At 42.1% G+C, this 14,089-nt stretch overlaps 2 protein-coding genes across 2 annotated transcripts in view; both read left to right on the forward strand.

The window, feature by feature from the left end:
- The window catches only part of ppm1lb (protein phosphatase, Mg2+/Mn2+ dependent, 1Lb), a 55,563-nt gene extending 48,474 nt beyond the window's left edge, over window positions 1-7,089 (forward strand). The window contains exons 3-4 of the mRNA XM_085371335.1: window positions 2,754-2,915; window positions 5,002-7,089. Coding sequence (XP_085227461.1) covers window positions 2,754-2,915; window positions 5,002-5,342 — 503 coding nt within the window. The 3' untranslated portion in view covers window positions 5,343-7,089. The remainder of the gene's footprint in view (window positions 1-2,753; window positions 2,916-5,001) is intronic.
- A 1,259-nt stretch (window positions 7,090-8,348) lies between these two features.
- Window positions 8,349-10,509, forward strand: LOC146618947 (ADP-ribosylation factor 6-like). The gene is made up of 2 exons (XM_085371336.1): window positions 8,349-8,791; window positions 9,377-10,509. The coding sequence occupies exons 1-2, from the start codon at window positions 8,477-8,479 to the stop codon at window positions 9,683-9,685; spliced, it is 624 nt and encodes a 207-aa protein (XP_085227462.1). The 5' UTR covers window positions 8,349-8,476; the 3' UTR covers window positions 9,686-10,509.
- The last annotated feature ends 3,580 nt before the right edge of the window (window positions 10,510-14,089 follow it).

The raw sequence follows: 14,089 nt of genomic DNA on the forward strand, positions 1-14,089 counted from the left end.
GTGTGTGTGTGAGGAATTCGCTCTCACCTTAGAATTCAGGTTTTAAGTCTTTGCAAGATTGATGTTATTTCTAAAAGACTTGTTAAGGTCTGTAAGGCCTCGGGGCGTTAAGCTTTTTATTTTTTCTGCACCCTCTTGTTTGTGGGAAGGGAAAAGAAACTGGAAGATTAATTATATTAAAGGTTAACTCTACCAACATTCAGGTCTCGAGGTCTACTACACAAGTTGTATAAAGATCAATTAATGAGTGCAGCATTAGAGAGAAGGCTTTGCTGGCTTCTACTCATTTCTGCTGGACGCGAAACTGAAGTTTGGGCAGATAAATTGCGTGGAGGGTAAGGTGGCCACTGGGTTTTGACCAAGAAAGGAGAGCATTTTCCTCCCCTTACCCTCAACTTCTTCCTGTTGAGAGGGTGTTTTTCCTTCCCACTGTCGCCAAAGTGCTTGCTCGATCACTGTGTTTTTGCAAGGTTTTTACCTTACAAAATAAAGCGGCTTGAGGCGAATGCTGTTTTGATTTGGAGCTATGTAAATAACATTGAAGTGAATTGAATACCTCTGTTTGTGCTGTTTATATTAAGCATGCATTCCAGCTTTAGGGGAGGAACGTTAAAGCAGATTAAGGTTTGACTTTGACAACCAAACTCCCTGAACTAGACTAACTAGAATAGATATGGTCATAGCCCAGTTAAATCAAATCTTCTGCTACTCTCCTATTTTGCCAAGAACGAGAGAGTGGAGAAATGATAGGTTGGTTCGGCTTTGCACACTAAAGCCAAAGCTAAATCTTACACAGGGCTCCAGAAAGGCTGGGACTGACCCCGAGGAAGCTGCTGTAGTTATTTAGGGGTGAAAAAAAATGAATGGAATGAAAATAAAAACCTGAGACGGTCTGAGAGGCGTGATATGCAAATCCAGAGTGTTGCTCTGACTTTATAAAGCAGGTCGAAATGATCCACATTCTAAAAATAATATACTGCTCTAAATGTTAACAGTTCAAGTCCAAGGAAGTAAGGCAGGATGGCAGCTCTTAAGGGATAAAATTACTGTGGATGTGCTAATGGGCAGGTAGTGTTTTTAGAAAGGCTTTGAAGAAGACCGCGAGGTAGGGCGAGCGCGATGGTGGCAGTCCTGACCCCACATTTTTCACCTAAATGCCAAGCAGGTTGGCTAAGTGCATAAATCCATTCGGGTGCTGTGGATACACTTAGACTGAACTCTCCAGATGTATTTGAGAGCATAAATAGAGCCCGTCAGAGTTTGCTAACTGAAAGAGTGAATTAGTGCAGTGTTGCAAATTGAAGTGAGAGACTAACTGGGGTTAAGATGTTAATGGTATTGGAGTGTTGAAGGTGTGCCTGGCCAAGCTAAGCCCATAATTAGCATGAGCACAGGGTGCATATGGGCCATGGTGCCATTTTAATAGGGAATGCTGAATGTGTGCACTGAGAGGCTGGGCTAATTGGGGAAGGGTGTGCTAGGAAGGCACCTCAGTCCATTATCTCTATCACCATGGGAACTAGATAAGGATAATTAGCTGGACAGCATGGCACAGTGCAGTGACAGCTATAGGCACAAGGATTAGGGATGCATAACGTGGTGAAACTAATAGAAATAGATTTTTCACAAGGTCTGTGAGATTTACAATTAAGCGGCATCAATTTTCACTTCACTTCAGACTAGTTACTTTCCGCCTCTAGTTTCACCCCAAATCTTTCCTCAAAGGGGAATAATAAAATCACTGTCCTGCTGAGGAATTGTCTCTGTCCTCCAGCTCTATGCCCATCTCACACTTGTTTTATTTCATCTGCATCATGCACTGCAGCCTTTTCTTTACCGTTTCACTGCTCACCAAGCGACTGCGTCAGGTCTGGGACAGAATAACTGCAAACTGATGGAAGAAGCCTTCATGGAGAAGAGATTTATTCCATTGGGTTCAATGAGAAACAGCTGAAACATACATTTTCAGTCAGCATCGGCACAAATATGTGAAACTTAAAAGAAAAGTTTGAAATGTTAGTAGGTCATCCACATACTTGTAGTGGCATTTAAACCTGCTTAGTTTTTAGCCCTTTTTTGTCTCCTTTGGCATTTTTCTACCCTAAAATCCTGACTGTGACTTGACTCTACCCCCTCTCTCGCTGTCCGGGTGGTCCAGAACTTTCTTTTCCCTCTTTCCTGTGTCCCTCTCTCTCTGTCCACTTTTGTCTTCGCTCGGTGTGAGCAGATGGCCAAACAGGCAGATCTGTTCTTTCTCTACAGGACTTTGGATCTCATACAATAGGCCTCAGATCCTGAGTACATACACTGTTCTGCCTGGCTGGGAAGCTAAACAAAGAGAGGAAGGAGAAAAAGAGTGGAAGAAAGAGAAGTTGCGTCAAAGAGCGTTTGAATTGTTTGCACGTGGCTTCAGGACGGACGTGCGTGTCTTGGAAGAGCGCTGTGTTTTTATACTGTACTGTAAAACATTGTGTGTCTGTCACTGGATCAAGTTTTCAATCACACATACTAAGGTTTAAGAATTGGGGATATAATGAGCTGACATAAATTTATCAGCTGTCACATTGTTTTTAATAAACACTGATTAATAACAGCATGGTATTTTTGAACCACATGAATGCTGTTTTTCCATCACTCTGGTAAAGACAGAAATATCTCAGCAGCTGTTTGATGGACTGCTATGAAATTCATGTCCAGCTACCGTGATTATCATCTCCTTGCTTCTCCTCTACCCTTCCCCTCCTCTGTTTCAGGAACTACATGTCTGGTGGCCCTGCTGTCTGATAAGGAGCTGACAGTGGCTAATGTTGGAGACTCACGCGGAGTTCTTTGCGATAAAGACGGCAATGCCATTCCTCTATCGCACGACCACAAACCTTACCAGCTCAAGGAGCGTAAGAGGATCAAGAAGGCCGGTGAGAAAATGGGCTGCGATCCAGACCCATACGCAGTTCTCATTATATTCAGAGCAACAGAAAAGACTTCAGTTAAAACTTGAGGGAGCATCCAAACTCACATTGTTGCTATGAAAGCATGAAATGAGTCTTCTTATGATCAAAGCTAAAAGCCATTGCACAGTCCTCCCCCCTCATACATCTCAGTCTCAGGCTGACATCGAAACCTACTGACTGATAACACTATCTGCTTCTAAAGCAGCATGTTATCAAAACCAGCCAGATGGTGTTCAGTGTTTAAGGTGTAATCGTAGGCGCAATTCTCCCTCCAACCCAATCTGCATACTCTCTGCGTGAGGAGAGTTTGATGGCAAATTTCCAGATTAGTCAGTGTGATCGGCAGAAGGATAGCCCACTATCGCCATCTAGTGGTCCAATTTGGTACTGAAGATGAAAGATTTTGTTGACTGATAAGAGAAGCATGTTTTCAGTGGAGAAATTTCATACAGTTTTTTAGCAGCCTTTAGTGAGAAGTGCACCCAAAGCTTCAATCATAAACTGTGATGTGCAGAATGACTGTTGTACTGATCTCTTCTGAAGAGCCTTTACTCCAACACCAGCCTTAAAACGCCAGCACTCTCCTGAGGAGAGCTGATGATCTCTTTGCATTATGGAGCATCTGGCTGAGTAAATTTATGGTCTGATAATAGAAAAGTAAATTTATGTGAATGCTGTAAACCTTGCCTGTGCATTGTCGATGTAAAAGCCCAACAAGGGACAAGGGCAGGAAATTAGCAACAATTATAAACTGTAAACTGTTTAATGCTCTGCACTGGAACTACGTCAAACTGCACTGTCACTTTTAAATAAAAACATAGAAATAAAAATATTTTTAACTCCTCAATAATAAATCAAGTACCGAACAGCAAATTCACATTTAAGATTTAAGACTAATTTATTTAAAAAAATACAAAACACAGTAAATCAGAGGCCTTTTCCCCTAAAATTTGCACACTAATAATAAAATATGTTTACATTTATATTAAAGCTTTATAATAATATTAATTAGGTATATTCTTAACAGTCTGTGCTGTTCTGTGGAAAAGTCTTGAACTTGTCCTCATTCCTTTATATTGTGCTGGGAAATGATAACCAATTTGTATTTAATCATAAACTTAAACCTTGCTGGGATTTTTACATTTTTATTAACAAAAAAAGGACGGAGACTGCACCAAGAGACAAAAAAGATAAAAGACTGAGACTAGAGAAGAAAAAAACGGGCGAATTTTTTCTATTATAACATCAACAACAAAAAGAAAAGATGTAATAAAGCTTCATGAGCCAAACAAGCTCATTTAGCGGCTGAATTATCCATAAATGGTCCACAGTGAGTTTGGTGCCTCCTGAGGGTTAGTGTAACATGCTGTCAGCAGCAATGATGCTAAAATACTGAAATTAATGGGAAAAAAACACAATTCATGGGCTATTTGAATACAAATATAACGATAAATGCCTGAAGATGCATTTACAAGCTTAACTTTTAATACCTCACAGAAGCTGAAGAATCAGTGGCTGCTAAAGCGAGGACAGAGAGACCAAGTCCTCTGCTTTTTCTGGGAATTTTTGCAGGAATTTTGGACCTTTTTTATTAGTCAGAGTTACACATAATTAGATTTTTTTATAGCCATGGCCTGAACTTTTAACCTCAGTACTTTTTAACATCCTGCATATGGCCTTGCTCACTGCAAATTCGGAAGTCTTCATGGCCTAGTATCCAGTAATTTCCAGTATAATTCCCTGTCTGCATATCTGTGGAAGCCATAGTGGACTCACAGCTGTACATGCAGGATGTGAAATGAATTTAAATGTTTCTAACAAAAACAGTGCTGCACTGGGTCAGTGGCAAAGAGCCATGTTTGCGTTTTGATGTCATTTCTTAGTTGATGAAACATCCTGTCATTTAATCTGTCAGAATATTTTACATTTTAATGGTTAAGTAGCTATACAGCTATACACGTGTGTCTCCTCCCACCTTTGTTTTTGTAATTTCTGTCTTATTATCCTGGTTTCTTACATTTTTTCTAATATCCTACCCACGCATCCTCAGGCGGTTTCATCAGTTTCAATGGCTCGTGGCGCGTCCAGGGCATCCTGGCCATGTCCCGCTCTCTGGGCGATTACCCTCTGAAAAACCTCAACGTGGTCATTCCCGATCCCGACGTCATGTCCTTTGACCTGAACAAGCTGCAGCCCGAGTTCATGATCCTGGCGTCGGACGGCCTGTGGGACACCTTCAGCAACGAGGAGGCGGTTCGCTTCATCAGGGAACGACTGGACGAGCCGCACTTTGGCGCCAAGAGCATCGTCCTTCAGTCCTTCTACCGCGGTTGCCCTGACAACATCACCGTCATGGTGGTCAAGTTCAAAGGCAAGGCCAGCGAAAAGTAGACCGCACGTCTTCTGCGCACAGTATCTATTTTGTGTCTGAATATAAATAAGAATATACTTAAGATGAAATAAGCGCTTTTTGAGCGAGAACTATTTCTATCACACATATTTACAGCAGTTTGTCCCTCAGTGCATCCGACCCCCACCCCGTCATGCCCCCCTCGCCTGCTTTACTTTGCGATAAAAGTGACCCAATAAAAATGTCCTTCATTTAGTCTTAGCCATATCTCTGAGGCACCGTAAAGCGAGCTGGATCACTGTTATGCAAATAATCTGATTAAGCTTTGTGCAGCTGTGGGTGCGGCTATGATCCTGTGTGTGTGTGTGTGTGTGTGTGTGTGTGTGTGTGTGTGAGAGGTGACAGTCATTGATGTCTCTTTGTGATGAACTTGCACACATGTCTGACACTAACATCTGATTCGTTGCCCCATTGTAATGTCCCTTTTAAATGACAGCATGATGTTTCCAGTAATTTCCAAACTATGTCTTTCCCTCACTGTCTGTGACCTCCAAATTCTTTCTTCCACCTTGTCTGTGTTTATCGATTAAGAAATCTGTTGTTCAGCACGGTGGCGGGTTTTCTACACGACCAACACAAATGAAAACACGTTACTGCTCATACTGTACAGCAATAGCACTTACCACTTTGTTACATCACACTTGCTGGATGTGGGGAAACCTTCATGTTTTGGCTTGAGTTGCCCCGTTTTCTAATGTGTCTTTAATTAAAACGATCGCTAAGAGTTTCTGTTCCACCGAAGCGTTTCACCCTCACGTTTGACCTCCTGCTTTTTTCTGGCCCAACTCATCAGGATGTGTAACTACTAATAATGTAATAACTGTTGGATAATATTGTAGCTTGTAAAAGTGTAATTAAATGTTTGGAGTAACAACAAAGTAGCATCTCATTATGACTAACTGCTAAGTTTTAATTCAAAAAGGTTAATGTGTTATCTCATATAATAGCTGACCGCTAACCTGGAGAGGTATGAAGAAGGTAAACGGTTCTATCATAATAATAAATGGCAGTTTTAAGCATTATGTTATGTAGGATTTTATATTACACCCTTTAAAAGACTTATTTCACAGATATTGACATCCCCTTCCTTTATGTGACTTTTGTTACATCATCATTTATTACAATCTACCTGATGAACTTAAACCGACAGCATACAGTTATGTTTTCATCTTTTCACAGCGTCTCATCTCACTAAGGCAAAAGTCGTGGATCTGAATCGCATCGCTTTTGATTTACTCTGAACTTAATCTTAACGAGCCTTTGAATGAGATCAGTTATCGTTGCCTTATTTTCTAGCTGTTCATATCCTGTTATCGAGTCCGCTGCCAACACGACTTCTCGGTTTTTTGATGTAACGCAGTCGACCACACGGCGCACAGTGCACGACCTCAGCGTCATCCCTCCTTAAATCAAATGTGGAAAAGCAATGATGAAAACATGTCTCCGAGAGACAAATTGTAAGATGAATGTACATACTGTCCTCGTGTATCACTCCTCCAATGTTTAACGCAGCGGGGCGCCTGTTACCTGAGCTGTTTCACTTCAGAGATATATACCCAATGAAACTGTCTGTGCTTTTTTTCAGTTCACATTTTTCCTCTAACGTATGTTACGGGATGTTTGTGTGGCATTTGTACTTGTTTTTGTTGGATTTCATAAACTGTAAAAAAGAGAAAATTCAGAAATTTTAAGGTGTAAATCACAAAGGTAAGATTAAAACGATAAAAGATCGCATCATTATTGTGTGTGGAGTTTTTTATTTTAATGTATTCTGTACAGATGTAGGTTACAGTACTGTGCAAAAGTCTTGAACCACCTCTTATTTCTTTGTAAAAATAAATGAGAAACAGCAGCACCGGGTTAAATGCAGACCATATCTGGTGAGGCTTCAGTGAAGCGTAGCTGGATCGACTTACAGATCAGATGATTCTCTCAGTTCCTGTTTCAGGTCTTTGCTTATTTTTTTTCTGTTTCTTAAGGACAGATACTGTTCATCTGCTACAGTTTTTATTAGACCTGCCACTTCTTTTGCCCTCCGCTTGTCCTGTTTCCTCAGATTTTTTTTTTTTTTTTAAGATCTCTTTGGAAGATCTTCAGAAAACCTGGAGAACTGTTGCTGAAGGTCACTTTAAAAAATGACAAGAAAGTCTGGGTCCCTGGATGAATTTCAAATAAATGAGGTGTACTATCAACACTCATCATACTAAAATGTGATCAAATTCTATTTTGTGCCTTATTTTCATTATTTAAAAAGAAGCTGTGGCAAAATCAACTGATGATCTCTGACTTTTCAAAGTTTTAGATTTGAGTCTGTTTATTCCACCTGCTGGAGGATATCTGAAGATGTTAATTAACATAAGTTGCCATTTGTGGTTTTGTTAGCGCGGGTCAGTTCATTCTGCTGCTGACATTATAAACAAGTCCACAGTTGATTACACCAATTAAACCTGACAGCCAGATAAAAGGTCTGTAAAGAGCTGCAACAAACAGTGACATGAAACCTAAAATGCAGTCAGGAGATCCAATAATAAGTATCCAGAATCACTGGTAATTAAATATGACAAGTAAATTGTGTAGTTAATCCTTTTTGTATTCACTAATAAAAACATGACTCTGTTTAATTAGATGCAAATGTATTTGAGATTAATGTTACATTTTGAGATTGGCTCAGAGGCTTCTGGAAGCTGCACTTTGACCAAACACGTTAGACAGAATTTGCCCATCTGCTACGGCTATCAAACTTTAGCTGTGATGTCACTGGTATGAGGCCAGCAGTGACCAGCCAGCCAGGAGGTAACACAATCTTCCCCGTTGTGCCAAACATGGACTTCCTTGCTGCTGGTGTGTATGATGATCCAGGGCAGGTGTGATGTGACTCCACTGACTGTGCTTTGGTAACCAGAGAACTGCATGCTGCCCCACTCAGCTGCACCGTCAGTTCACATATAAATAGCTTTACTGAAAGCTACGCAAGGCCAGAAGGAATCTGGACACAACAGAGGGGAGGGATTACTCGTTCTTCATAAGACAGCAGACACACTGAGTGCACTCAGCGTAGTTTACACAGTTGCACAAAGAGAGAAAGCTCCACAGACACGGACTGCATTCTTAGGACATGGGTATTCACGGATCCAAGTATCAGAAACAAGCACAAGTCCTGATGCTGGGCCTGGATGGATCAGGAAAGACCACGCTGCTTTACAAGCTGAAGTACAACGAGAGTGTGGTGACAGTGCCCACTGTGGGTTTCAATGTGGAGACACTGGAGACGGACAGGAGCAGCCCGGCACTGATTGTGTGGGACGTCGGGGGCCAGAAAAAGATGAGGCCCCACTGGAGGCATCACTATACCGACACAGCTGGAGTGGTGTTTGTGGTGGATAGCAGGGACCTGAAACGGTTGGACGAGGCCCGCAAGGAACTCCATCGGGTAAATAAACCAACGAATATTTTATTGTTGAGCATGCACCTTCACTGTGCAGGCTTTGATGCTACAAATCTGTTTCCAAAACTGCCTTCGAAAGGGGAAATGTTGAAAGCATGTAGGGTATTTATGAGCAGGGGTTTGTGGCACTGCAACTAGTTTCGAATCTAGCAACTCAAGAAACTTCAAGGCACTGTATTTAAACTTCTGATGAGGTCATTTGAAGGCATTGTTTTTGTGGACAAAACAATAAAACATGCAAATTAATCTTACAGGTGCTTTATTTTGTGTTCCTGTTTATATCTTTAATAAATTATCTATCACGCATTATAATGTAGTTGTAGGAGGGTGGTTTTTAATGTGTTCATATGTTAAAGGTATTAAGAGGTCATTAGGATTATCAGTTTAAAGTCTTCACAAAAAACCTTCTAATTGTTGATAAATGCATAATAAATGCCAAGATATTCTTCTATTTTTAATTTTAATGTGTTGTAAACCATATAGTTATAGTAAACCTGGAAGCAAGCACAAAACTCAGGCTTTTCTAAAAAGTTTGTAGTGCCGGCCCTCACTGTGTTCTCTGCTTACCAGATTCTGAGGTACGAGAGTCTCAGGGAGGTTCCTCTCTTGGTCCTCGCCAACAAACAGGACCTACCCGGAGCTCTGAGCCCAGAGGAGCTTTGCCTGAAACTTCATTTGAGAAAAGTGTGCGAAGGCAGGGCCTGGTACATCCAGCCGTGCTCGGCCACAACTGGGATGGGACTCGAGGAAGGTTTCAGGAGGATAGTGTATCTCATGAAGACCCCACTGAAACGGACTCAAGAGGACATTAAGGTGAAGATGAGGTCTAAAGGCTTCAGTGTCACGGCTATGAAACAATCCTTGCTCTGCGGCAGCTGATGGATGAAGACTTTCTTTAGTTTTATTCATGCGCCGTGCAGGATTTCCCCCTGCCTGCCTCTGCAACACATCACTGAACGGCCTGAGTCACAGACAGAGTGCAATAGTCAGAGATAAGAATGTGTATCACACTGAGGGCAGAGTGTCCTCAGACTGTGACTGCAGACCACTAGTATTCTGTGAAAAATCTTGGATTAGCAGATTATGGGAAAACAGTCTCAAGCTGTCATAGGCAAATATTTAGCCTGATAATACGTAAAAAAGCTGATAGCGGTTGGTGGTTGTGCAAGTTTTCTCGCCTCAGCTGTGCACTTAACTTGTTTATCTTTTAATCTGTTATTTGTGTTATTGTTATTGTCACAATATTACAATATTCAGAGTTAGTGGTAGATTATCTTCAGGGACACAAATGTGAATACAAATCATATCTACTGTATATCTCAGGTTTGAATTGTGTATTTTCATTTGTCCTGTATTTTTTTCTAATTAAATAAAAGTATTTGAATCAGGCAGGTTTGTGGAAAAGTGGTACTGCAGTACTGCAAAATGAGCATGTTAGGGTAGCCAATGACAGCAGGAATAGCCTCCTTGGTTTTGCCTTTCAGGATGTGTTCACAACAAGTTTTTTTGTTAATTGTAATTTGTTCAAACTTGTTGCATTCAGGGAATGTAAAAATAAATCAAATCAAATCAAATCACTTTTTATTGTCACATCACATGTGCAGGCACACTGGCACAGCACATGCGAGTGAAATTCTTGTGTGCGAGCCCCACAAGCAACAGAGATGTGCAAACACAACAACACAAACGAGCAAAATACAAGAATGGCCAACCTGAAACTAATAAATATATGTACAATATATAATAGTGTATGCATTTCTGGATGTGTATACTAAATATTTTCCTACGTGTGTGTGTGTGTGTGTGTGTGTGTGTGTGTGTGTGTGTGTATACACATTTTTACAAATTAAATAGTAAAAAAATAAAATAAAATAATAATAATAATAATAATAATAATAAAATATATAAAATATACAGAGTTGAATATGTGCAAAACAAGTGGCATTTATATACAGTGTGGAGTGCATAATGTTAAAGTTCCAGTAGTGAAGGTGAGGTGTCTATGACGTGTTCAGCAGTCTGATGGCCTGATGGAAGAAGCTGTCTCTCAGTCTGCTGGTACGGGACCGGATGCTGCAGAACCTCCTTCCTGATGGAAGCAGTCTGAACAGTTTATGGCTGGGGTGACTGGAGTCCTTGATGATCCTCCCCGCTTTCCTCAGGCACCGCTTCCTGTAGATGTCTTGGAGGGAGGGAAGCTCACCTCCAATTATCCGTTCAGAGCACCGCACTACTCGCTGGAGAGCTTTGCAGTTGTAGGCGGTGCTGTTGCCGTACCAGGTGGTGATGCATCCAGTGAGGATGCTCTCAATGGCACAGTGATAGAAGGTCCTGAGGATGCGGGGGCTCATGCCGAATCTTTTCAGTCTCCTGAGAAAGAAGAGGCGCTGCTGCGCCTTCTTCACTGTTTTGTTTGTGTGTACTGACCACGTAAGATCCTCAGCCAGGTGTACGCCAAGGAACCGGAAGCTGCTCACTCTCTCCACAGCAGCGCCGTTGATGGTGATGGGGGTGTGTACTTCTCTGCACCTCCGGAAGTCCACTATCAACTCCTTTGTCTTTGCGACGTTGAGGGTGAGATGGTTGTCTTGACACCAGTGGGTCAGGGCGCTGACCTCCTCCCTGTAAGCCGTCTCATCACCGTTGGTGATAAGACCCACCACTGTAGTGTCGTCCGCAAACTTCACAATGATGTTGGAGCTGTTAGTGGCTGTGCAGTCGTAGGTGTAGAGTGAGTACAGGAGAGGGCTCAGTACACACCCCTGTGGAGCACCAGTGTTCAGTGTGATGGGGGATGAGGTGATGCTGCCCAGTCTGACCACCTGGCGTCTGTCAGACAGGAAGCTAAGGATCCAGCTGCAGAGGGAGCTGCTCAGTCCTAGATCCTGCAGTTTCCTGTCCAGCTTCGAGGGAACGATGGTATTGAATGCTGAGCTGTAATCTACAAACAGCATCCTCACATACGTGTCTCTCTTCTCCAGGTGTGACAGGGCAGTGTGTAGTGTCAGGGCTATGGCATCATCAGTGGACCTGTTGTGGCGGTATGCAAACTGTAGAGGGTCCAGTGAGTCGGGTAGTGCAGAGCAGATGAAGTCCCTGACCAGCTTCTCGAAGCATTTGCTTACGATGGGGGTCAGGGCTACAGGTCGCCAGTCGTTCAATGAGGAGATGGTGGAGGATTTGGGTACAGGGACGATGGTGGCCATTTTGAAGCAGGCTGGGACTACAGACAGAGAGAGGGAAAGGTTGAAGATGTGCGTGAACACTCCAGCCAGCTGAGCCGCGCATGACCTGAGGACGCGGCCGGGAATCCCGTCCGGACCAGTAGCTTTGCGTGCGTTCACCTTCCTGAAGCACTTCCGCACATCCTCCTCAGACACAGTGTGCGCACTGACGTCATCCGCGGTGCGCACACTGTCCGGTCTCATGGTGTTCGCTGTGTCGAATCTAGCGTAGAATACGTTTAGATCCTCACACAGAGAGGCCGTGGTCTGCGGTGTGCTGGTTTTCCCTCTAAAGTCTGTGATCGTGTTTAGTCCCTGCCACATACTCCGAGGGTTGTCAAACTGTTGTTCCACCCTGTCCCTGTACTCACGTTTGGCTGCTTTGATCGTCTTCCGGAGTTGGTAATGTGCGTGTTTGTAGTCCGATGTGTTCGCGGAGGCAAAGGCGGTGTTCCGTGCCGCCAGTGCCGCGCGAACATCTCCGTTAATCCAGGGTTTTTGATTTGGGAAGGATTTGACTGTTCTGGATGGGACGACATCTTCCACGCATTGAAATGATTGAAATGAAATTCTCCAAAGCTTCCTCCTCCTAGTTTACACGTCAAAGGCAAACAGATGCTCCGTGTTACCTCATGGACTAATCCTCGCCCTCCCTTTCTCGGTTGCTCATAGAGCCTCAGGGTGCTGGACTTTGGGTGGAGATCTCTGTGAGTTTTTATGTCTTGACATCAGTGACATCTCTGTCCTGGGTCAGAGCTGGGTGTTGAAGGACTGATAGCTTGGATCTTATTCCTACCGTTGAGCTGGCTTTTCAGTGCTTGTCTTAACTTCTGGAGTTATTCCTGATCTTTATCATGGCTCCAGTCGGCCTGTGGGCCTGATTTGACCACACTTATCCAGACCAAGTGACAGTATTTAACCCTCTAAAGCCTCTTCTATAATATTTGATTCATGTTTTTTGGGAGTTTTTGAGGATTCTTCAACATCAGTATGACATTTCCCCCCTGAAAAGGTCAAATAAATTGCACAACACATTTTTAAGCAAGAAAACAAACAAACAAACAAACAAAATAAACAAAAAACAACATTTAAAAAATTACAAATTAAAAGACATTTATACAAATTAATATTAAAATTTAGACTTTTTTTAGTTGTCAGAAGTTTCAATAAACGTTTCATTTTCAAAAACAATCTCAATTTTCTGGCAATTATTTTGTGGTTTGGGCTTTGAATGATAAAGTCCAGACTTTATTCAGTTTGAGGTGCTTGTGCATGACCCTAAACACGCCATTTATAGTCAAAGTGGTCAAATGTGGTTGAATTAAAACAATTCTGCAAAGAAGTGGGGGCCAAAATTCCTCCACAGTGATGTGAAACACTCACTGCCAGTTATCACAAACACTTGAGTGCAGTTCTTGGTGCCAAAGGTGGCATTCCTCAATAAAAGAAATCATCATTTTAAAACTGCATTTTGTATTTACTCAGGTTATGTTTAACTAATATTAAAATTGTTTGATGATCTGAAACATGGGTATTACTTTACAGCAAGAAGGTCGTGGGTTTGAATCCTGCCTGTGGCTTCCACCCACAGTCCAAAGCCATGCATGTAGGGTTGGTGATTTTAAACTGACTGTAGGTGTTAATGTGAGTGTTTCTCTGTCCAGTGTGTACCCTGCCTCTCATAACCCTGAATTCATGACCCTATACCAGTTAAGCAGAAGAAAATGGACGATCTGAAACATGTAAGTGTGCCAAATACTTTTTCACAGTACAGACAGGAGAAACTCCCCTTTAACTTTAAGTTTAATGTAAGATTAACTACATATTTAATCCCCTGAGACCTTAATTATAAGAAAAGCAACTACAATTTCAGTAACACGTCTCAGGTTTTCTACATAACAAAGAAGTGCTGCTGTAGTAACAGAAAAATCTGTCAGCACGACACTTTGGGCTTAAATTGTAACAAATTAATGTGTAAAATTATGAGAAAAGTTCTGATATCTCGTTTCCAGAGTATTTTGTAATTTAAAAATTACGTCTTTGTAAATGTGTATCCATC

The sequence above is a fragment of the Diplotaxodon limnothrissa genome, linkage group LG14 (genome assembly GCF_057381915.1).
Source record: "Diplotaxodon limnothrissa isolate DT_005_m linkage group LG14, D_limnothrissa_male_GT1.1, whole genome shotgun sequence".
NCBI lineage: Eukaryota > Metazoa > Chordata > Actinopteri > Cichliformes > Cichlidae > Diplotaxodon > Diplotaxodon limnothrissa.